The sequence below is a fragment of the Furipterus horrens genome, unplaced genomic scaffold (genome assembly GCF_987537825.1).
Source record: "Furipterus horrens unplaced genomic scaffold, mFurHor1.1.pri manual_scaffold_10, whole genome shotgun sequence".
Classification (NCBI taxonomy): Eukaryota; Metazoa; Chordata; class Mammalia; order Chiroptera; family Furipteridae; genus Furipterus; species Furipterus horrens.
In genome coordinates, this window is record NW_028327180.1 from 60,827,659 (window position 1) to 60,850,611 (window position 22,953).

Here is a 22,953-nt window from a genome sequence, read left to right on the forward strand (position 1 = left end):
AGAAAATGCCCAACTCCCAGCAATTACTATAACAAAGGGAGAAAATGCTTTTATTTCTATTTTTAAATGAAATCCATGCACAAAGCTTGACATCAGGTCAGGAAAAAGGACAAACCCCATAAACTGAGACATAGTTTACAGTTATTTTTACCTTTTATTTGGTCCTTCTCTAGAAATGTATAATTTCTTAGATCACATCTTTTATATGCTATTAAAGTGATATTTTCAGAAGTGTTACCAGTTTTTTTCATGAGAATCCAGCATACACAGGCCCAGATGTTACTGACAATCACATGATACCTAGTGTACATTGCTGTAGAGATAAAACAATTCTTTTATCTTACAACTGCCCAGTCAATGCTCCTGTTGTGAATTCATTTCAAGTTACTTAAAAAGTGACAAATGTGAACACTTTCCACTTTCCTCATTACCTAGCCTTGGAATTTTAATATCTGATGACTGAAATATAGAAAGGTTTTTATGCACCCATTACATTTACTCCATCACTCTCATATATTCTGATAAGCTTTGGTTTAAGGCTTTCACACATGTACATCTACTTTCTAGGAGCGTTCTTCAATATGAATTTTATAATGATTAGTAAGAGATGACCTGTGGTTGAAAAGTTTTCCACATGTACTACATTCATAAGGTTTCTCTCCAGTATGAATTCTCTGATGGGCAATACGTGATGAACTTTGTCTAAAAGTCTTCCCACATGTATTACATTTAAAGGGTTTCTCTCCTGTGTGAATCCTCCGATGCTGAATAAGAGCTGAACTTTGGCCAAAAGATATCCCACATTCCTCACATCGATATGGTTTCTCTCCAGTATGAATCCTCTGATGATTACTAAGGGATGAATTACACCTGAATGTTTTCCCACACTCATTACATTTATAGGGTCGTTCTCCGGTATGCATTCTCTGATGTTGAATGAGAGCTGAACTTTGTCTGAAGGCTTTCCCACACACTTTACATTTACATGGTTTCTCTCCAGTATGAATTCTTTCATGAATAATAAGTGTTGAGTGGGAACTTAGGGCTTTACCACATTCATTACAATTATAAAACTTCTCACCAGTATGAATAATTCGGTGTCTATTAAGTCGTGAAATAGAAGTGAAGCCTTTTCCACATTCACTACATCTATAGGGCTTTTCTCCAGTGTGAATTCTTTCATGTTGAATGAGAGATGCACTCTGACTAAAGGCTCTCCCACATTCACTGCATTTAAAAGGCTTCTCTCCTGTGTGAATTCTCTGATGATAACGAAGGGACGAGCTAGACTTAAAAGTGTTGCCACATTCGTTACATAAATAGGACTTCTTTCTGGAATGAATTCTCTGACACCCAGGAAGAGATGTGCTACAACTAGATGATTTCCTACCTGGATTATATTTATAGGGGTTTTCTCTAGCATGGATTTTTTGATGTATGAAAAGGCCTGACCTTCGACTGAAAGATTTACCACATTCTTTACATCTGTATGATTTCTCCACAGTATGTATTCTTAGATGTTTATAAAGGGATGTACTAAGAGTAAAGGCTTTTCCGCATTCTTTACAAACATAGGGTTTCTCTCCAGTATGGGTTATTTGATGTTGAATAAGAGCTGAACTTTGGTTAAAAGCTTTGGAACATTCTTTACATTTAAATAATTTCTCTCCACTATGGTTTTTCTCATGTTTACGAAGTGATGAGGTGTTTATAAAGGTTTTCTCACAGATACTACATTTATAGCGTTTCTCTGCTGTGTTGCTTTTTGGTTGATTAAGTAAATTTAAATTCTTTTTGAAGCTGTCTCCTTGTATTTCACATTTTGGTGATGTTTTTCCACTGGGAACCATCTGCTGCCTAATAAGGACTGACTTTCGGATGACATCTTGGCCAAAATCAGTATTTTTATGCCTTCTTTCTACAATAAAAATATTTTTCTGGGTGACTGAAAGTATCTGAACATTCTCTTTTTTCTTCTGCTTCCTCTCTAATCTGTTTCCATATATGCAGGGGTTTTCTGATTTGAAGTCCCAGGGTCCATTTCTTTTGGATCTTTTCATTATCAGTTCCTGAAATGAATCTTGCGTTTGAGTTGACTTTGTGGTTTTATGACTGCTCTTCCATCCTGGACGAGGGAAAAAATAACAAGATGTTTCATGTGATACAGCATTGGAAACAGACAAAATGTATAGAATAAGTGAATAAATTATATTTAAATAAGATCTTGGTATCTGTTCAAAAAGTAAGTTTTTAGAAAATTTAAGCAGTATAGAGAAATAATCAATGAGAGTGGAAGTACTAGGGTAGGAAAAAATAATGTAACAATTCCATTTTTTAAAAGGGTGAGTGTAAGTAACCAAGAGAACTGGTCAATACAGAAAAGGAGAGCATGAATTGGGAAAGGCAGTCTGGGATCAGAGTCCAAAGCCCATGACAGACTCCTAAATTATCTTCATGATATCTCTCTTCTTTATGTAATCATTCCGAACCTGCAAAATCTTCTTCCCTTTCCCTCATGCCAAATTCCTTTATATCCTTTAGATTCAGTTTAAAAATTAACTGAGTCTTTTCTTGACTCTGAGTTTCCATAGTTCATTCCACTTACTATAGCACTTATCAGTGTTTTAAAACATTATATTATCTAAATATATCTTATTTTCCTTTTCTCCCATAAGGGTTCTTCACAAGAAATTAGCATGCCCTGTTTACCTCTAGATTTTCCTGGTGGCATCCAAAATACATACAAAATGTTTTGTTGATCTTCTTTAATTACTTATATATTCTTAATTTGAAAAATGTCAAAGAGTCTCAATTATTAATATATTAATTTCACACACACATACACACACACACACACACACACACACACACACACGATTCAAACACTTATATAAACTGCCTTATAGATCAGTGCATTACCCAGTGGTAGGAGGGTTTCAGGGACAGTTCAAACAGGAAGGCATTATTGAATTAATCATGTCACAGGCTGACATGAAACCAAAAGGTATGAGATAGGAAAGCAGACTTGCTCATGCATCAACCATGACAGACTGTGCAAGCAAAGTAGGAAAAAGTCAAAAATCAAGAATAAGGTAGGCATAGCCCCAGCCAGTTTTGCTCAGTTGGTTGTATATTGTCCCACAAACCAAAAGGTAGTTGGTTTGAATCACAGTCAGGGCACATGCCTGGGCTGCAGGTTCAACCCTGAGCTGGGTACCTAGAGAAGGCAGCCAATCAATGTTTCTCTCTTTCTCTTTCTCCCTGCCTTCCCCTCTAAAAAAAATGCTAAAAATAAATTTTGAAAAAGAATAAGGTAGGCATAAAAGTAAAAAAGGACTAAGAAATCATTGATTTCATCCTGACTGGTGTAGCTCAGTAGGTTGGGTGTTGTCCTGCAAACTAAAAGGTCACAAGTTCAATTCCTGATCAGGATACATGCCTGGGTTGTGGGCCAGGTCCCCAGTTGGGGGCATGGGAGAGGCAACCAATCGATGTTTCTCTCTCATGTTGATGTTTCTCTCCCTTTTTCTCCCTCCCTTCCTCTCTCTAAAAATAAATAAATAAAATCTCTAAAAAAATTGATTTCAATAAATATTAAAACTGAACAAGAACACAATACATTGGATAATAAATTTTGCCAGGGGAATGACTGTGCACATAATTTGGCATTTTCTCTTGGGCTAGAGGTAACCATTTAAAGGACTCCTTTGCAGATTTAATCAAGTTAAGGTGAAGTCATTAAGATGGGTCCTAATCCAGTATGTCTAGTGTTTTTATAAAAAGGAAAAATTCGGACACAGGCATACAAAGAAAGGAGACCATGTGAAGACACATGCGAGAAACACCAACTGACAACACAAGCAAAGACTGGAGCGATGCAACTGCAAACCAAGGAAAAAAGACTGCCGGCCACCACCAGAAGCTGGGAACGGACAAGGAAGGATTCTACCCAGAGTCTCAGAGGGAGCATGGTCCTGACAATACCTTGATTTTGGACTTTTAGCCTCCAGAAATTGGAGACAATACATTTCTGTTGTTTTAAACTATACAGTTTGCGGTACTTTATTATAGGAGGATGAGCACATTAATACAAACTCCACATCTCTTCCACTAGAGTATGCTAAAGTAACTCCCAGATATTATACCATTTCATCCACATTTCAGAACACATTTCTAATAACTGTAAATATCAATACATACTCTTATTATACCCAACAAAATCAACAATATTGTTTCAAGTTGTCTGCCTGGGATATTAAATTTCTGCACCCAATTCCAATGTGTGTGTTGGGGATGGGAGGAGCAGTCCTCACACCAACACCAAGCAATTCTCAGACACCAGCTGAGTATCCTAAAATTCCACTCAATTCTGACACTACCTGGAGAGAGCATCAGATACACGGGTTAAGGGTTCAATCCCACAAGACTATACACCCACCCACTTCAGGCACCAGTGAAAAGCCCAATTTATCATCTGACCAACTACTGACTTATAGTACTCAGAGGTTCCCACTACGCCCTCCTTGGATTCAACTAATTTGCTAGAGTAGCTCACAGAACTCAGAAAAACATGTTACTCACTAGATCAACAAATTATTATAAAAGAATATAACTCAGTAACAGCCAGACAGAAGACATGAGTGGGGCAAGGTATGAGAAAATGGTAGAGCTTCCATGTCCTCTCTGAGCACACCACTCTCTAAGAAGCTCCATGTGTTCACAGATCAAAGAAAGGAAGAGCTAGTTCTTCAAAGAGATAAAAAAGATTGGTAAATATTTAATCACTCATGAAGAAAAAGAGGACCCAAATAAAATCAGGAATGAAAGAAAAGCAACACTACAGAAATACAAAGGATTATTAGAAAACATTATGAATAACTATAAGCCAACAAATTGAACAATCTTGATAAAATGGGTAAATTCCTAGAGTATGTGGTATAAAGTGATTTAGTGTCCTTTTCCTGCATTTACATGTCCAGTCTTCCCAGCACCATTTATTGAATAGACTATCCTTACCCCATTATATGTTCTTGCCTCCTTTGTAAAATATTACTTGACCATATAGGTGTGGGTTTATTTCTAAGCTCTCTATTCTGTTCCATTGATCTATGTCTGTTTTGTGCCATTACCATGCTGTTTTGATTACTATAGCTTTGTAGTATAGTCTGATATCAGGAAGTGTGATTCCTCCAACTTTGTTCTCCTTTCTCAAGATTGCTGTGGTTATTCAGTCTTTTCTGATTCCATGTAAACTTTTGGATTATTTGTTCTAGTTCTGTGAAATACACCATTGGTATCTCGATAGGAACTGCATTCAATCTATAGATTGCTTTGGACAGAATGGGCATTTTAACAATGTTAATTCTTCCTATCCATGAGCACAGTATATATTTCCATTTATTTTTATCTTCCTCAGCGTCTTATAATTTTCTGAGAACAGGTATTTGGCTCCTTTGTTAAGTTCATTCCTAGGCATTTTATTCTTTTTGAAGCAACTGTGAATGGAACTGTTTTCTTAATTTCCCTTTCTGGATATTAATTTTGTATCCTGTTACTTTACTGAATGCATTTATCAGTTCTAGTAGTTTTATGGTGGAATTTTTAGGATTCTTTTTTATAAAATTTATTTATTTTTAGAGAGGGGAAAGGAGAAAGAGAGGGAGAGAAACATCACTGTGTGGTTGCTTCTCACTCGCGCCCCCCAACTGGGGACCTGACGTGCAACCTAGTCATGTGCCCTGACTGGGAATCAGGATCCTTCATATACAGTATTATGCCATGTGCAAATAATGAGTTTTACTTTTTTTTCCAATTCATATGCCTTTTATTTCTTCTTGTCTGATTGCTGTGACTAGGACTTCCAATAGTATGTTGAATAAGAGTGGTAAAAGTGGACGTCCTGTCTTGTTCGTGATCTTAAGGGAAATGCTTTTAGTTTGCCTACTGAGTGTGATGTTAGCTGTGGGTTTATCATGTATGGTCTTTATTATATTGAGATATGTTCCCTTTATCTCCACTTCTGTCATGAATGGTCTTTATTGTATTTATATTCCCTTTATTTCCACTTAGCTGAGTTATTATCATAAATGGGTGCTCAACCTCATCAAATGATTTTTCTGCATCCATTGATCATACAAAGGCGGACTCCCCAACAAAACCAAGAATTTATTTATAAAAAATGTGTATTTATTCTTATATGTTTAAATTCAGTCACCTTTAAAGTACTCTCCATTTGATGCAATACCTCCATCAAAATGTTTCTTCCACTACTCAAAACAGTTTCTGAACTCATCAATTTTGATGTCCTTTAGTGCTTCTGACAATTTTTCTTTCACCTCTTCCACATCGGCAAAACGTTTCCCTTTGAGGACTTTTCTCATCCAGGGAAACCAAAAGAAGTTGGGCAGGGTGAGGCTGAGTGAATAGGGAGGGTGAGGCATAGGGGTCATGCTGTTTTTGGTCAAAAATTGCAGAACACTGAGCACAGTATTGGTAGGTACACTAGTGAATCACCCATGATGAAATGAATGGGCAAATGCATTGAAGGAGTCTTCAAAACAACTCACTGAAGCCAAACACAGCATCTCACAACAATGCCAGCTGGTACACTGATACAAATGGGAAGCCTGTCCTACAAAGGGCCCACACTCCAGAAGATAATTCCGTTTTTTTTGTTTTTGTTTCTTGGGTTTTTCTTTTTCTTTATTTTTGTCCACCCTCATACAAGTATAAACTCACAATGAGTTAAAGGCTTAACTCCTAGAAGAAAACACAGGCAGTAAAATCTTGAACATTTCTCTTAGTATTATTTTTCTGATATAGCTTCTTGGGCAAGGAAAACAGCAGAAAAAAATTAACAAATGACACTACATTAAACTAAAAAGTTTTGTACTTCAACAAAATGAAAAAGACAACCAACTGAATGGGAGAACATATTCACTAATACATTCTGATAAGGGGTCAATATCCAAAATTTATAAAGAACCTATAAAACTCAACACACACACACACACACACACACACACACCAACAACAACAACAACGATAAAAAAATGGGCGGCAGACCTTAATAGACATTTCTCCAAGAGGACATGCAGAGGGCCAAGATGTATGAAAAAATGCTCGTCAATAATCATCAGAGAAATGCAAATTAAAACCACAATGAGATATCAACTCATACTTGTCAGAATGGCTATCATTAATAAGTCAGCAAACAAGTGCTGGCAAGGATGTGGAGAAAAGGAAACCCTCATGCACTGCTGGTGGGAATGCAGATGTAGCCACTGTGGAAACCAGTATGGAGCTTACTCAAAAAATTAAAAATGGAACTGCTTTATGACTCAGTGATTCCACTTCTGGGTATATATCCAAAGAAATTCAAAACACTAATTTCAAAGAATATATGCACCCCTATGTTCGTTGCAGAGTTATTTATAATAGCCAGGCTATGGAAGCAACCCAAGTGCCCATCAATAGATGAGTGAATAAAGAAGTTTTGCATATATACAATGCAATATTACTTAGCCAAAAAATCAAAAAAACAAAAAAAAAGGCATTAAATTTTACCATTTGTAACAGCCGTGGATGGACCTCAAGGGTACTATGCTAAGTGAAATAAGTCAGTCAGGGGAAGACAAATACCATATGATTTCATTTATGTGTAGAATCTAAAGAACAAGATAAAACAGAAAGAGACTCGTAGATACAGAGAACATATTAATGGTGGCCAGAGAAGAGGGAGATTGAAGGGTTTGGAGGACTGGTTAAAAATATGAAGGGATTGAGAAGTACACATTGGTAGTTACATAATAGTTATAGGCATGTAAAGCACAGGACATATAGTCAATAATATTATAATAACTTTGTATGGTGTCAGATCATCAAAAAATCAGATGGGACGCTTTGTAAAGTATATGATTGTTAACCACTACACTATACATCTGAAACTAATAGAAAATAATATTGAATATTAAAAAAAATGTTTAATAATTTTTATTTTTAATAAAAAGAATAAGGAGGGCAATGCGCTGTGTTTTTGAACACGAGGGGTTGAGCCATATGGGCTTGTGGCTGTCAGAAAGAATGGTCTGACAGAAGAAAACACCAGTACAGAGGCCCTGAGGTGGGAGCCTGCGTGGCCTGTCCCAAGAACTGCAAGGCAGCCGGAGGCATCAGAGTCATCAAATAAAGTGCAGAGTGGAAGGAAGTGAAGGTGAAGAGGCAGCAAGGGCCAGGCCATGTAGGCCTCTGAAGGCCATGCTGGGGACTGGATGTGCTCCTTGGAGCCACCAGAGCAGTGGTTCTCAACCTTCTTAATGCCACGACCCTTTAATACAGTTCCTCATGTTGTGGTGACCCCCAACCATAAAATTATTTTCGTTGCTACTTCATTACTGTAATTTTGCTACTGTTATGAATTGTAATGTAAATATCTGATATGCAGGATGTATTTTCATTGTTACAAATTGAACATAATTAAAGCAGAGCGACTAATCACAAAAACAATATGTAATTATACATGTGTTTTCCAATGGTCTTAGGTGACCCCTGTGAAAAAGTCGTTTGACCCCCAAAGGGCTCGCGACCCACAGGTTGAGAACCGCTGCACTAGAGGTTTTGAGCATGGGAGTGAGATAACCTTACTTGCTTTTTAAATAAGTCATTCTGGCAGCTACAAGGACAGTGGATGTCAGTGGCAGAAGGGAGGTACAGGGCCCATGCTGGAGTCTTTGTTGGGAAGTCAGGGAACAAGAACAAGACTAACTCAAACATGTTATCACAACTATGGAGTATTTGGGCTCCACTTCCACCTTGTAAGACATTGACTACATAAATAAAACCACTGCATGCTATTTCACTGGGCTGCTCGCCCTAACATCACCTTTGTGCAAAATAGAAAAAGACACCCTACTCTCTGTGCACGGCAGCCCCAGCAAACCTGGGGGAGTGGAAGGCAGCCCACCATGCCCCAAGGTGGCCACCCTGTGCAGGCTCAGTCTGCCTGACATGGCTTCCTGCACTAAGATAACACAGGATGAGAAAAAGATAGGAAAGATACTTATCCATTGTAGGTAATGGTTTACTTACCTAGATCATCCCTGGATTTTTAAATTTCAGATTTCAAGAACATGTCCACACTTGGGTATAAACCAAACTCCTGGGATGCACAAGTTTGTATATAATCACATTCTTATTATAAATCTTCCAGGACGTGTAACCTCAGTGATTAGACTTAGGACACATTTCTTAAGCAAGGAACTCAGCTGAGATGCACAGCCACTGAGCCACCTCCTCCCATCTCTTAGTTTAAAACACACACACCTCAGGATGACACAGTTTTTCTTGTTTGTTTTTTCCTATTGTGAATAGTTTTGAAACAAAAATAATTTTTTTAAAGTACATTTTGAGGAAACTAGGAGTCCCACCCTGGGAGCATAAGCTCTTCCATCACTGGCTGTTCAAAGGGTAGGTTTTTGGTTCTGGTCTAGAGATAACACTGCATTACTTCCAAACTCATGGGGCAGAGAACTCCTCCTGGGAAGGGGCGCTGTTCTAAGGCCACTTCAGTCCAGGCATATGGGGACTAGCCAGAGATGCAGGCCAGACACAACCACACTCCAACACTCCCAGGACGTCCCATCTGACTTGCATCCCTGAGGCACACACATACTGCTCAGATCTGATGTCCTTCCTTCCTTCAGACACTCTGTTTTCCTTCCAGAGGTCTCCTCAAACCCAGGACGCGGCTGAGGACCTGACCCATCACCAGGTGGCCCCGGTGTCTCTCTTCTCTGGACAGCTTTGGATTCCAGCCACACATTCTATTCCGTTTAATCCAAAGAAGGCTCACATCTCTCGAGAAGGGAGACTCCCACGTGGAGGAGAGGTACGGAGGTGTGTGAGAGGAGAGCGATTCCTTCTTCTCTCCTGACAGTTCAGCCAGGCTTAGCCTGCACCCAGTGGCAGGACTGACACCCCTCTCCCTGCTTGCTCCCATCTGCACACCTGGCCTCCTTTCCCTGGATGCTCACACACGCTGTCCTATACCTGGAATAGTTCTTCCTCCCTGTGCTCGGATCCCCCCTTCCTCAGGGAAGCCTTGGCTAATACCACCCCTCCTGGTCTCCATTCTCAGCACTATGTATCATCCCCACAAGGTCCTGGCCGGAATCCATCACTCCACACGTTGTGCGCTCAGTTCACAACACCTATCTCCCACTCGAGGGTAAGCTCCATGAAGGTAGGGCCTGCGTCCTTCTGTCCCCAACCTCCACCACAGCCGCCCCTCTTATCCCTCTCCCAATTCTTTTTTCTTAATCCACCTCGTAAATGCTCAAGTTTCTTGGGATTCTTTCCTTTGCTCTGTTCCCTCGCCTGGTCACTTAAGGGTTCCAATGCTCCCTTAGTACCAATGGCTCCTGACCCTTGAGTTCCAATGCCGTGTACCTTATATAAATGCCCATTGGCAGTCTCTACTGAGTATTTCACTCCCATCTCAAATGAACCCATGCCATACAAAACTCGTCCTATACCCTTAGCAAGGGGCCTCTGCTCTTCCTTGCTGAACCCATTGCACATGCCTTCATCCAGGCCTAGTTACAGCTTACCTACAGTATGCACTAGTCTCCAGAAGCTTCTCGTATCTAGTTTTGCCTCACTTTAAATCTATCCCATACAGTACTTCATAAGTGATCATTCCTATTAACTTCAAATCATTAAGAACTTCATGAATTATTATTTGTGAAAAGTTAAAAGATTACATATAAATGAATCCCCTTCCATCCCACCCATTCTCAATCCCATTCCAAAAGTAACTGCTACCAGCTAAACTGTGCCCCTAACCTTTCTGTACTTATCTGCATGTTATACGTGTAGACAAACACCCACATAATTTTCTTTAAACATCATAACAATGCTCCAGAACTTGCTTTAGTCCTTGGTGTGCCTTAGAGGGAGGTCTGTCCACGCCTGGTGCTCTCTTTATAACCCTATGCCAGAGTAGGGATAAACCACAGCTTCTTCGGCTGTGCCTCTACTGAAGGACATTAAATTTTACTGATTCAGCCCAATTTTCCTAAAATATCAAGGACCATATAATTCTTCTGCTTAAAATCCTCTGCAGTCACCGATCAGAAAGTTCACATCTCTAAGAACAACATCAAAGCACTTTATAACAGGGCCCCCATTCAATTTTCTAAAATTTTTTCCTTCTTCGTTTCCTTCTTCCCCTATGTACATACCCTGAGCCTCAGTCAGAGTTAGCTACTTGCAAGTCCTTAAATACACTATGTTTGCTGAATGAACACATGAGGATGTTGCCCTCCTCTGAAACAGGGAAGAACAAAAAGATCCTGATGGATTCATTTGTGAAATGATTGCCAGGGAAAAAGAGGACACTTGTGTCTGGGATCCTCAGCATCCCCTTCTCCAGCACTTCCTGAGGAATAAGAACCCTGGAGAACTTTCCTGACCATCGTCCACAGGCCACGCCATCTGCTCGTTAACCAGACCGCTGCCTGCAAGATACCCGGGACCCTCAGTCCCACTCACCGATACAGGAGCCTCCGGTGCATTCTTCCTCTGTCTTCCAGGGCTCTTCTCCTTGCTGCAACAGGGAGATCACTTTTGGTTTGGGAAATGGGAGTCCTGCTCACAAACAAAAAGGAAAAGGAAAAGGCTTGGTTTTGTTTTGACACAAAGAGCTATCCCATATCTGAGTGGAAAACTGAGGGGAGGGTCTAAAAAGCCTCAGTGGGTGCTCAAGCTGTGCCCCCATGACATGAGAGGTGTTAGGAAAAAGGAAGGGACTTATAGGACCCTACTACATAATAATTAGTTGTATATTAGGGAAATAGCACAAAACATACTGCCTTGATTAATAGGGCACCATTGGCTTTCTATAGAAGACAGAATGTGTTAAATGTATAGACAATTAAAATTTGTTAACAGGTATCTATGTTTAAAATGAGAAAACACTCTGACTCCCTTTCAAATGTCAGCAGTCAGCAAACTTTGGGTCACAGGTGAAATCTAGATCACTGTCTGTTTGCATATGGTCCTTGAACAGAGTGGTTGAAAAAAGCAGAACATGTTACAGAAACCATATGTGGCCCACAAAACCTAAAATATTTCTTCCTGGTCCCTGGGAAAAACAAGTGAGAAAGGGAAATGGTAGGTCCAGAGATATAACAAAGCCCTCTGTTGAGACGGGCAAAGAAACCAAACAAAAAAATTGTTGCAAGGAAATAATGCCTGAACCATGAAGAAACTTCTAATGTGCAATTATACAGAGGGAAGGGGACGATTATCGATACCACCTCCTTCATTCTCATCCATAAGGCAATTCCATGTGTTTGGGGGGAATACATTTTAAGAATTATTTGTAAAGATCCCATAAGGAGTCTCACAGCAAAACTCAGTGATAATTTATCAGACAACCCACAGCTCTTATCCAGGAAATCAGGTGCCAAGTTACCCCAATTTCTAGACTGGAAGAGAGAACTGGGGAAGGCAAGTGGTATATGTCAATGAAGATGGCTGAGGGGTGCTTTCTGCGGAGGTGAGCAACCAAACACAGAAGAATCATAGTGGGGAAATGATGCCTGAAGTGGGCGGGAATCTCTAATATGTAACTGTGCAGACTGTGCTGTTCCTGGGCAAGTCCATAACGGGGAAAGGTTGTTCATATTTATTTTTCGAGAGCCAACTGTGCAATCCTCGGAAAAAACTCAGCTGAAGCTTCTGACCCTCAGCTTTTATCCAGGGAAATGGGTGCTGAGTCACCCCATTTCTAAATTCTGCATCCACAGGGAAAATGTCCTCACCCAGCGAGACCAGGTTACTGTAGTTCTCCAGCATCACATCTTGGTACAGGCTTCTCTGAGAAGGACGCAGCCTTCTCCATTCATCCCGGGTAAAGAGCAGGGCCACATCCTCGAACGTCACGGACACCTGCCACGACAAGCCATCCTAGCTCACCAGGAACCCATCAGAGGGAAGAAGGCGGCGGTGGGGAGGTAGGTGGGTTACCATGAAACACTTACTCAGAGATTTCCACAACCTACTCCTCAGGTTTGGTTACTGTGCTTCAGCTGCTCACAGAACTCAGAAAAACAAGTTACTTACTAGATTACTGGTTTATTATAAATGAATATAATGCTGCAAGAGCCAGTGAAGAGATGCACAGGGCAGCCTTTGGGAGAGGGGCATGGAGCTTCCACACTTTCTCTGGACCTGCCACTCTCCTTGAACTTATCTATGTTCATTCACCAATCAAGCAACTCTCAGAACCCTGTCCTTGTGTGTTTTTATGAAGGCTTCATTATGAAGGCACAATGGATGAAATCATTGGCATGACCGATTAAATCATTACACAGGAAGGACTGATTCACCCCTCAGACTGAGGCAGGCAGGGAGTGGAAGGCTGAAGGTTCCGACCCTCTCATCAGGGCTGGTTTCTCTGGCAACCAGCCCCAAACCTCAAGTCACCTCATTCATATAAACTCTGGTGTGATCGAAAGGGCTGGTTAGAAGTAACAAAACATGCCATTTCACCTTTATTGCCTTGAAATTATTTCAGATTAAAAAAAAAAAAAAACCCAGCTATTACTAATCACTTAGGGAATTAGAAGTGCTTTGGACTTTAGGCCAAGATGGAGGCATAGACAGACATGCTATGTCTCCCTCCTCAACTAAGAAGGAATACAACTACCTCAAAACTAGAAACAACCAGAAGTTCCAGTAAATCAAACTGCATGGAAGTCTAGCAAACAAAGATATAAAGAAGAAATATTCATCCAGACAGGTAGGAGGGGCGCAGCGTGGGCAGAGAGGACGCGGTGTGGTGGCGACAATAGCGGCAGGCTGGCAGAAAGCAGAGTCACACATTTTAAAAAGTCAGGAGGGACACCTGAAGAGCGCACCCAGCTCCTCACCGGATCTCGCAGCTCACAGTCCCAGCACCAGGTAAAATCAAGCATCATTGCTTCTGACTGTGCAGACCAGTGGGGGCTGGCGCAGAGGAAGAAACTGCCAAACTCTCAGCAGAGTCCGCTTGTTTAAAGGGTCCCCAAAGTCCTAGAATGTCCGCAGACCCACCCACTCTGGGAACGATAGCCAGGGCAGCAGCTAGAGAGGCGCTGGTCCCATATAGAAGTGGAAAAAGTGCCTGGAAAAGGGGCAAGTGCTGGGCAAGCAGCATTGTTCCCTCTCAGACCCCTCCCCCACATACAGTGCCACAATGTGGTGAAATAGGTCGCCAGGTACAGATGAATCCCTAAGGCTCCGCCCCTTACAACGTAACAGGAGCAACAGCTCTACCTGGGATGCTGAGGCAAACAAACACAGGAGCCTGTCAGAATGAAGAGACAGAGAAATATGGCCCAAAAGGGGGACGGGATCAAGGTTCCAGTGGGAGAACTAAGCGACGAACAGATAGCCAACCTAAAAGATGAGACAGACAACGTAACAGACACAGAATTCAATACACTGGTGATAAAGATGCTCACAGGCTTGACAAATATTCTTGAGTATGGCAAATGCATAAGAGAAGAAGTGAAGACTATGCTAAGTGAAACGAAGGAAAAACCCATACAAAACCAATGGTGAAGGGATGGAAACTGGGGTTCAAATCAATGATTTGGAACATAAGGAAGAAAATAACAGTCAACCAGTGTAGAATGAGGAAGCAAGAATTGAAAAAAATGAGGAAAACTTCCCAAATTTTGCAAAGGAGATGGACATACAGGTCCGGAAAGCACAGCGGGTCCTGGGTGAGCTGGACCCAGAGGGAACCCCACCAGGACGCATCATGATTGAGATGCCAAAGGTGAAAGATAAAGACAGAGTCCTGGGAGCAGCAAGAGAGAGGCAGAGAGTTGTCTATAGGGGGGTGCCTATAGGACTATCAGCTGATTTCTCAGAAAACACTTTGCAGGCAGGAACGGACTGGCAAACAGTATTCAAAGTGATGAAAAGCAACCTACAACTGAGATTACTCTATTCAGCAAAGTTATCATTTGAAATGGAAGGACAGATGAAGTGCTCCCCAGACAAGCTGAAGCTAAAGGAGTTCATCATCACCAAGCCATTGTTATATGAAATGTCAAAGGGACTTACTTAAGAAAAAGATCAAAACTATGAACACTAAAATGACAATAAACTCACAACTATTAACAACTGAATCTAAAAAATAAAAACAAAATCCAACTAAGCAAACCAGAATAGGAACAGAATCATAAGTATGGTTTCATTTGGAGAGTTATCAGCTGGGAGGGGGAAGGGGGAGAGATGGGGAAATGGTGCAGGGATTAAGAAGCATAATCGGTTGGTACAAAATAGACAGGGGAAATTAAGAATAATATAGGAAAGGGTGAAGCCAAAGAACTTATATGCATGACCCATGGGCATTAACTAAGTGGGGTGGGACTGCTGAAGGGAAAGGTGGTACTGGGGCAGAGGGGAGCAAAGGGGGAAAAGAATTGGAACTACTGTAACAACATAATCAATAAAATATATTTTTTTTAATAAAAGAAGTGCTTTGGAAGCTATGTACCAAGAACAGAGATGAAGACCAAATATGTATTTTATTCTATAAATCACAATATCACAGCTGTTCAGTGGAAGAGATGGAATTGCAATCCATGAATGCCAAGATTCCATTCAAATCCACTCTGCCAAACCGCCAGTTAGTGCCTACCTCACAGGTTAGGAAATAATGAGATAATCCATTGAATAGAGATGAACAGTGGTGATGGTTACAGAACAATGTGAATGCACTGAATGTCACTGAATCATACACTCAAAAAGGATTGAAGTGATAAATTTTATGTATATTTTGCCACAATAAAATGTTAAAATACATACATACATATATATATACATAAAGATGCATAAAAAAATGATTCTGAGGGACTCATACCAAAGGGGTAACAGTGATTATCGGGCAAGAGTAATTTTAATTTCTTCTTTATATATGTGTTTTTTATTCTCTGAATTTTTAACATGAGTGTGCAATACATATATAATAAGATAACTTATTGGCATATGAGGGAATATGAAAAATGATCTTGTCTTCAAAAGAACTTAAAACCCAATTGTTAGAGAAGAAAAACACATGATAAAATTGAACAATGAAAGACAAAGTGCAGCTGGACAGGACTGTACACTATCTCCTCCTTCAATCCTCACTTATGAGATGAGGAACACGAGGTCCAGGCAGTGAAGGCTCAGGTGACATAATTTACTAGTGACAGAGGTAGGACAATAACTGAAGTTTTTTTTAAAGTCAGTACTCAGTATACTCGCTCTCTGGTCATAAAAGTCCTGAGTTCACAGACAGGCCCACACAGCTCTGACGTCTGAGCAGCAGGCAAGGTTAGGGAGAATGCAGCCCAAGACTCACTCACACACAGGGTGGAGAAGATTCTGGGCAAGAGAGCAACATGGCTCTGTTGGGACAGAATGGCAAATCCTTAGAAAGAAGCAGCCCACATATGCAACGGAGGCCCTAGCCATAGTCTCAGAAGCTCAAACACCACCAAATGTTATGGGTTCAAAACATCACACTGAGGAAGAGCCCTGGTACTACATGGCAGGGTCTGACCTGTACTCTGAAAGACCACCAGAGTAATGGCTGGGCGCTAACAAGCAGGAACTTAGAGCCCACACACACTTGTATTTGAATTCAGGTTATATGACTTCCCTGAGCCTCAGTTTCCTGTCATGCAAAATAGGGACAACAACTGCTGCACTGTTGTGAGAGTGAGAAAAAAGGTAAAGCCTTGAGGACCTTCCCCAGCAACGTAACCTGTGATTGTTAGATGAAGATGAGTAAAGAAAGGACAAGGAACTTCTGGGTCCTAGGAACACTGTATAGCAGTATCTACCAATGCACACCAGTGGTATTATTATTAGAAAAACATCGCTCAGCTACCGTGACGACAACATATTGTACCCATCCTTGATCTAAACACTCTCCAAGCATTAATTCACATGACCATTTTATAGGCGGGGAAACAGAGGCACAGAGAGGTGGAGGTATTTGCCCAAAGCCCATAAAGGGCAGTGGAGGACATGGGTTCAAACCCAGCAATCTGGCTCAGAAGCCACCTCCTCACCACTGTACACTGCCTCTCCACTATGATATCCCAGGAAACCCTCCCTGCCACTTTCTGAGAAATCTTCTCTCTGCCTGGGAGTCAAGAGACCTCTCCAACTGTGTCCGCTGCAATATGGCTATCCTGTGTTCGCACTGGCTCCCAGTGTGGGGTCCCTCCCTCATTCACACACATAAGGATGAAAACTGCAGGTCAAGAGAGTGGGAGAAGCAAAACACATGATCCGCAAAGTTGAGAGGGAGGAAAAAAGCAAACTATGGATTGGAGAAGCCTGGGGAAGGTGTCAGGAGGACTCTCACGTGTGGAAAGGAAAAGGAAAGCATTCTTGCCAAGGGTAGGGAGGGAGGTGTGGGGGAGCCAAGGAGGCAGGGCCAGATGGGAACTCTGCCAAGTGTCACGATTGTTTGTTCTGTCCCCAAGTGATATAAAGCATGCGACACTTACCTGTCAAATTAGTAATCATGCAGTGAATTGAGATTAGTGAATAAAAGTGAGTCTATTAGGGAACGAAAAGGGAAACACAAGACATGGACTCGGGGTAGGAGACAAGCATTCACTGCAGAATCCAACATCCACCAAGGAGGAATAACTCTTCAAAGGGAGAAGGACTCCAAACCCTCGGGAAGATTGCACTGGGTGGAGAACTTCAGTTCGAGGGAAAACGCAAAACAGAAAACAAAGAAAAACAAATCAACAACAGCCCTCTGTCTCTAAAGCCTGAGATAGAGTGGCCTCACCTGAGAGCTCGCTTCCCTCCGCTCAGGAGCCATGTCCCCCCTCAGGCTCTCCCCCTGTGGATGGGCAGTCTCCAGAAGGCCGATCTGGGAGTAGAAAACGAAGCCGGGAGAGAGGAGCCCCTTCCACTTCGCAACCCCAGACCCGACAGCTCTCCAGTCCTCAGGCCACCTGAAAGCGCCCCCCACCCCGAGCCCTCAGGGGGCAGTCAGAGGAGCTAGGGGCAGACGGGACCAGAGGGAGGGCTGGGGCTACCCGGCGCGGGCCCCAGCCTTCCGCTGGCTCCGAGGAGAAGCGGGACCTGGCACCGGGCAGTAGCGGTGGCGGCAGAAGCGGCGAACCAGCGCCTCACCGCCAGCTGGGCCGCGCCTGCATCTTCGGGCCCCGCAGCACCGCGGGCACTGTCAGCGCCCCACCTTCCAGATCAGCTAACTGAGTCCGGAGTGGGAGCAACTCGCGCGCTCACGCAGCCGGTGGGGCCCCGGGGCTCCCACGACGGCTCCAACGCCGCGTGCCCAAAACAGCTTTCTCCATCACCAGCTTTTCTCACCTTTGCCTCCCCCCGCCCAGGGTCAATTTCCAGACGTTTAGAGAAAACTGCTTCAGGAAGGGTCAACATCCGCTTCCCTAGGCCGGGGCGGGGGCTCACTGAGCAGTGGGCACAGAAAACAAAGCCCCGGCTCAAAGTCCAGATTCTGCCACTGAGGGAAGCCAGTAACTCACTCCTCGCGCAGAACACATCGTTCCGCCCGCCACCCGGGAGAGCAGCAGCAACCCGGAGCGGAGAAAGCGCCTTTTCTCTCGTTCACTGACGGCCGATACCCGGCTCAAAAGCCAGCTGCAGCAAGGCGGGTAGTGCGCTGGGACCGGTCCGGAGCAAGCAGGAGCGGGGCTGGGCCCGGGCAACGCAGACGAAGTGCCGCGTTCGCGTTCGAGGAGACGTCTGCGGCGCGGCTCCTGGGGGGTGGGCGGACACAGCCGGGGTGCCTGGTGCTTGGCCCGCTCGCGCCCACAAAGGCCCCCCCCTGGCGCCGATCCGGCCTGCGCCACGCACCCTCCTGAGGTCCCGGTTCTCCGTCCCTTATCCCGCTGGCACTCCGCCGCTCACCTCACCCAGGCCTTGGGGATTCTGGGCGCCGTACCCCCGCGGGCGCCCTCCACGGGAGGGGGTTCCGGAACTTCCCCGGCCGTACGGCGACCTCGTGTCGAGACTCGTGTAGGTCTACTGCCGGGGAAGCCGCTCTCTGGGGCTGCAGATCCGGGAGGGGCGGGGCAGCGGGCGGGGCAGTGACTGCTGCTCAAAGCTCTGGTAAATGTAGCCCAGGCGAGGACCCGAGCATTCTGGGAAGTGTAGTTCTCGGTGCTTGTCTGCGCGCTAGCGAGCCTGCAGGTCCCCAGACCCCACTTCCGGGATTGGCGCCGCCCTGGGTGTTTTGTGGAGCCTTGGTTTCCTGGTTCCTCCGTAAGGAAAGAGAGGGTTGCTGAGGGCGGGATCTTGTTGCTCTGTAGTATCTGCGTAAGTTATGGTAAGGCAAGTAACAGCCTCCAAGATCAAACGAATTTCCTCTCCAGTCGTTCTGCGCAAGTCTATGTGCCAAGCCAGTTGTGCGCAGCTGGAAATATGCCAGCGAACAAAACTAGGATCATTCATTGATCACTGCTCCCGAGAACTTTTGGGGGAGGTAGGGAGCAGACAATAAGCCATGAACGTAGTTATATAACATTTTAGAAGATAAACATCATGGGAAAGACCCAAGTGTAGGATCGCGGGGATCTGGGGCCCGTTTGGGAGAGGCAGCCAGATGCCCTCCACAGGTCACAGGTGAGCCTGGAGGGAGGAGGCCCAGGCAGCGCGGGAGGGGAGGGGCAGTCCATGCACTGAGAAGCCAACTGATAACTTTTTTCAGTTTTCCTAACGTTTAAAAGGTTAATAATGTTTTTTAAGTAAAGGAAAAATTCACTTGATGCCACCACACAGAAATAAGCGATTAATATTTTGGTGAGCATCTTTTAACAGACCTTTGAACGCCATGCGAATCTCTCAGTCGATCACTGCTGCTCTAATTTTACCAAAATGGAATATTGTAACTATTGGGATTTTTCCTCACTTAAGGATGTGCTTTTGTGAGAAACGCTCACAATAAAAACTGGGACACAGGACTTGAGCAGTAAAACGAGGCCTTTATTCACGAGTCTGCAGAGCCGGGCGCACCCCCACAGCCAGGAGAATGTGCGCGCCAAGTAGACAAAGGAAACTGGTTTTATAGTCTTAGCTTCCCCACCCTGAAATTGCCACCCTAAAGTGATTATCTTCTCCACCCTAAAATTGCCACCCTAAAGTGATTATCTTCTCTGCCCTAAAGTGAGAGCGATTAGCTTCCCTGCCCTAACGCAATTAGCTCCCCCTCCCCTCTCCTTCTTCCCCGTTTCTCCATTACTGGTTACTCCGGAGTTACAATCTAACACGGTTATCTAATTGCCCCTTCTGTGGTTTGTAGATATGCCGGTGCTGTCAGCTCCCTTCTCAGAGATCCTCTAATTACATTTGCCCTTTGTTACTAATGACTTTTTACTGGTTTGGGAGTCACTATGTCCTTGTTTCTAACAATTCCCCCCTGTCTCTTTTGGAAAATTGACTACTCAAACCATTCTATTAATCCCTTCAAATCTAAGGAGGATTTCTCGACTTTCTTCCTCATAGTTAGGATTCCCTTGGGTCTCTCGGAGGAGGAGATTATGAAAAGTTGCTGGCATCTGTTTAGTTAGTGCAGTCTCAATTAGCCTTTGAACCAAACCTCTGACGCATGGAATAATACAACAGCCTAAAGCTGTGAGGACACCTGCTACCACTATGAGGGATACCAGAGCTGATGAGATCATTCCTTTCCAGTTGCCAAACCAGTTTTCTAACCATCCTGTTATGGGATTGTCAATACCTGAGTTTTCTGCTAGCTCATTTGCTAAGGTAGTTAGTCCCTGCAGAACCTTAGTGATAGATCCATCAGGGGCAGTATTATTAGGGATAAAGGTGCAACACTACCCCCTGAGCATTACACATACACCTCCCTTTTCTGCCAATATCATATCCAGTGCCATCCTGTTTTCCCAAGCCACTCGACTGGTGGCATCTAATTGTTGAGCGATTCCTTCTATGGCATTCCTACTATAATTGATAAACCTCTGCTGGTTATAATAAATATAGTTTATCCAATCAACATTTTTATTAACGGTTGACCACCAGAAAAGCACTGACTCAAACCCTGCTGCTATCTGGTTTCTAGCTTTAAACTCATTTGGAACTCCTCTGGGAACCCCAATGGCGTCAATATAGATATGAGGATCAAAGGATCCACCAGGCGCCATTGACCTCTTTTTCCTAACAGGGGCAGTCTGGATCGGTTTTGGAAATGCTAGGGTAAATGGGATAGCCAATTGAACCAGGGCACAGGTTCCACTCCACCTGTCAGGTAGGATTTTCCAGAGGCTCCTCTGCCCACAATACCACCAGACATCTGCTCTGGGGATTCGGAGGGGACTATAGTTGCCGGCCCCACTGTGAAGGTGGCTCGCGTTTCTGGTATGAGTGCATGTTAGGAGTTCTCCCACAGGGGTACCCGAATTTGCTTCCCACCTAGAGAGGCAAGAAGAGTAATTCATGGGTCCCACTGAGTATGGAGGGAGGGATTGAGTCCCATTACTCCCTATAGAGGGAAAGAGGAGAGACAAGCTTCTGCAAGTCTCATTTCCCCATGCATTCTCATCCTGGTAGAGAGCGAGCATACAGGCCATTCCCGAGGGGTCAGAGTCCCAACCTAGTGGAAATGGTACGACCTGTGCCTGGGGTCTCCCTGTGGTACAAGCATAACAGTTGCTTTTATTCAAGGATCTAACAGTAAATTTGACCCATTCTACCCAAGCATTTGTGTCCCCATATCCAGTCTCTATCTCTAAGGTCTGTTTGAGATCTAACACCTCAAAAACTTTTTCCTTGGCTGGATTATTCTGGGGTCTTTTCTGAGGTGTTTCTGAGGTCCGGCTGGGGGAAGTTAGATTTTCTAGGGAAGGAGTAGTTGTCACTAAGTAGAGACCTAGCCACCCTACTGGATCTATGCCAGATACATCAGCTCCTAGGCCGTAAACTCTGGTAGCCACATGGGGTTCCTGACTTAAGGACTGTGGCTGGTTCAGTGTCAGAAAAAGAGGGTTGCACTGGAGAGGCTGGCAGTTTGGGGGAGGAGTTCCTTTGCTGAAAGTTATTTTAGGCAGGAGCAGTTTTACTGGCTCAGGGGGAGCGGCCGTTTGCCCACTAGGGTTAGTTGTCCACCAAATATCCTCCCATGTAGGACAAGGGACGTTCCCTAAATATGTAAGAATCCCATTGTTTTCTAGATAGGGACAGAGATACTTCTCCTGAGATGATAGCCAGCGTTGATAAGTAAGGTCCCCACAAGACAAAACTTGGCATGCATCAAACTTCAGGGTTTGGGGATTTGTACTTTCAGTTACATTAATAATTAGGGTTATCGGCCTGACCCAGCTCAGAGTGCCCTGGAAGGAGACGGTTATCCAGCAGAGCATTATAAAGGGCCCACACCCCCACTTGGGGAACATGACTTTTTCCTGAGAGTTAACTTCAGAGGGTCCCTTCCCTGCTCTGAGGTTACTTCCCACTCAGCCTCTGCCTTTTCTTCTAGGGGTCCCTTCACCCTAGTATAATGAGTCCACCCCTTTTCAGCAGTTCTCACGGCAGTCTCAGTGGTCAGGAGCACCTGGAACAGTCCTTCCCACTTGGGCTGAAGTTTCTCTTCTCTCCAGGACTTGATCAGGACCTTGTCGCCAGGCTGGAAGCGGTGAACCGGGAACTCGAGTGGTGGGGTCTGAGCAAGGAGGCCTTTCACCTTGAGAGAGGCAAGGGTAGATGTAATAGCCAATATATATGTTTCTTTAAAAACTGATCCTTGGTCTCCAGGGTGGGTATCTCAGTCCTCCCCCCCCAGGTAAGGGAGTCCATATAGGAACTCGTAGGGTGATATCCCAGTATCCTTCCTAGGAGCTGTCCTGATCCTGAGGAGAGCCAATGGAAGACACTTAGTCCATGGTA

At 43.7% G+C, this 22,953-nt stretch overlaps 1 protein-coding gene across 1 annotated transcript; it reads right to left on the reverse strand.

Annotated features, from left to right (window-relative positions):
- Positions 1-438: 438 nt before the first annotated feature.
- On the reverse strand, positions 439-18,569 carry LOC150000413 (uncharacterized). Its single transcript, XM_090287879.1, has 5 exons — positions 18,403-18,569; positions 17,855-17,938; positions 12,825-12,951; positions 11,551-11,646; positions 439-2,125 (listed from the first exon to the last, which is right to left on the reverse strand). The coding sequence occupies exons 1-5, from the start codon at positions 18,469-18,471 to the stop codon at positions 564-566; spliced, it is 1,938 nt and encodes a 645-aa protein (XP_090144005.1). The 5' UTR covers positions 18,472-18,569; the 3' UTR covers positions 439-563.
- Positions 18,570-22,953: the final 4,384 nt, after the last annotated feature.

Bases quoted from the DNA above. Each gene is read 5' to 3' on its own strand.
- LOC150000413 (XM_090287879.1), bottom strand. From the start codon at position 18,471: ATGTTGACCCTTCCTGAAGCAGTTTTCTCTAAACGTCTGGAAATTGAC. The intron at 17,939-18,402 runs GTGAGAAAAGCT...TTCTACTCCCAG, and splicing joins CTGGGCGGGGGGAGGCAAAG to ATCGGCCTTCTGGAGACTGC. The intron at 2,126-11,550 runs GTGAGTGGGACT...TCCCTCGTCCAG, and splicing joins CACCGGAGGCTCCTGTATCG to GATGGAAGAGCAGTCATAAA.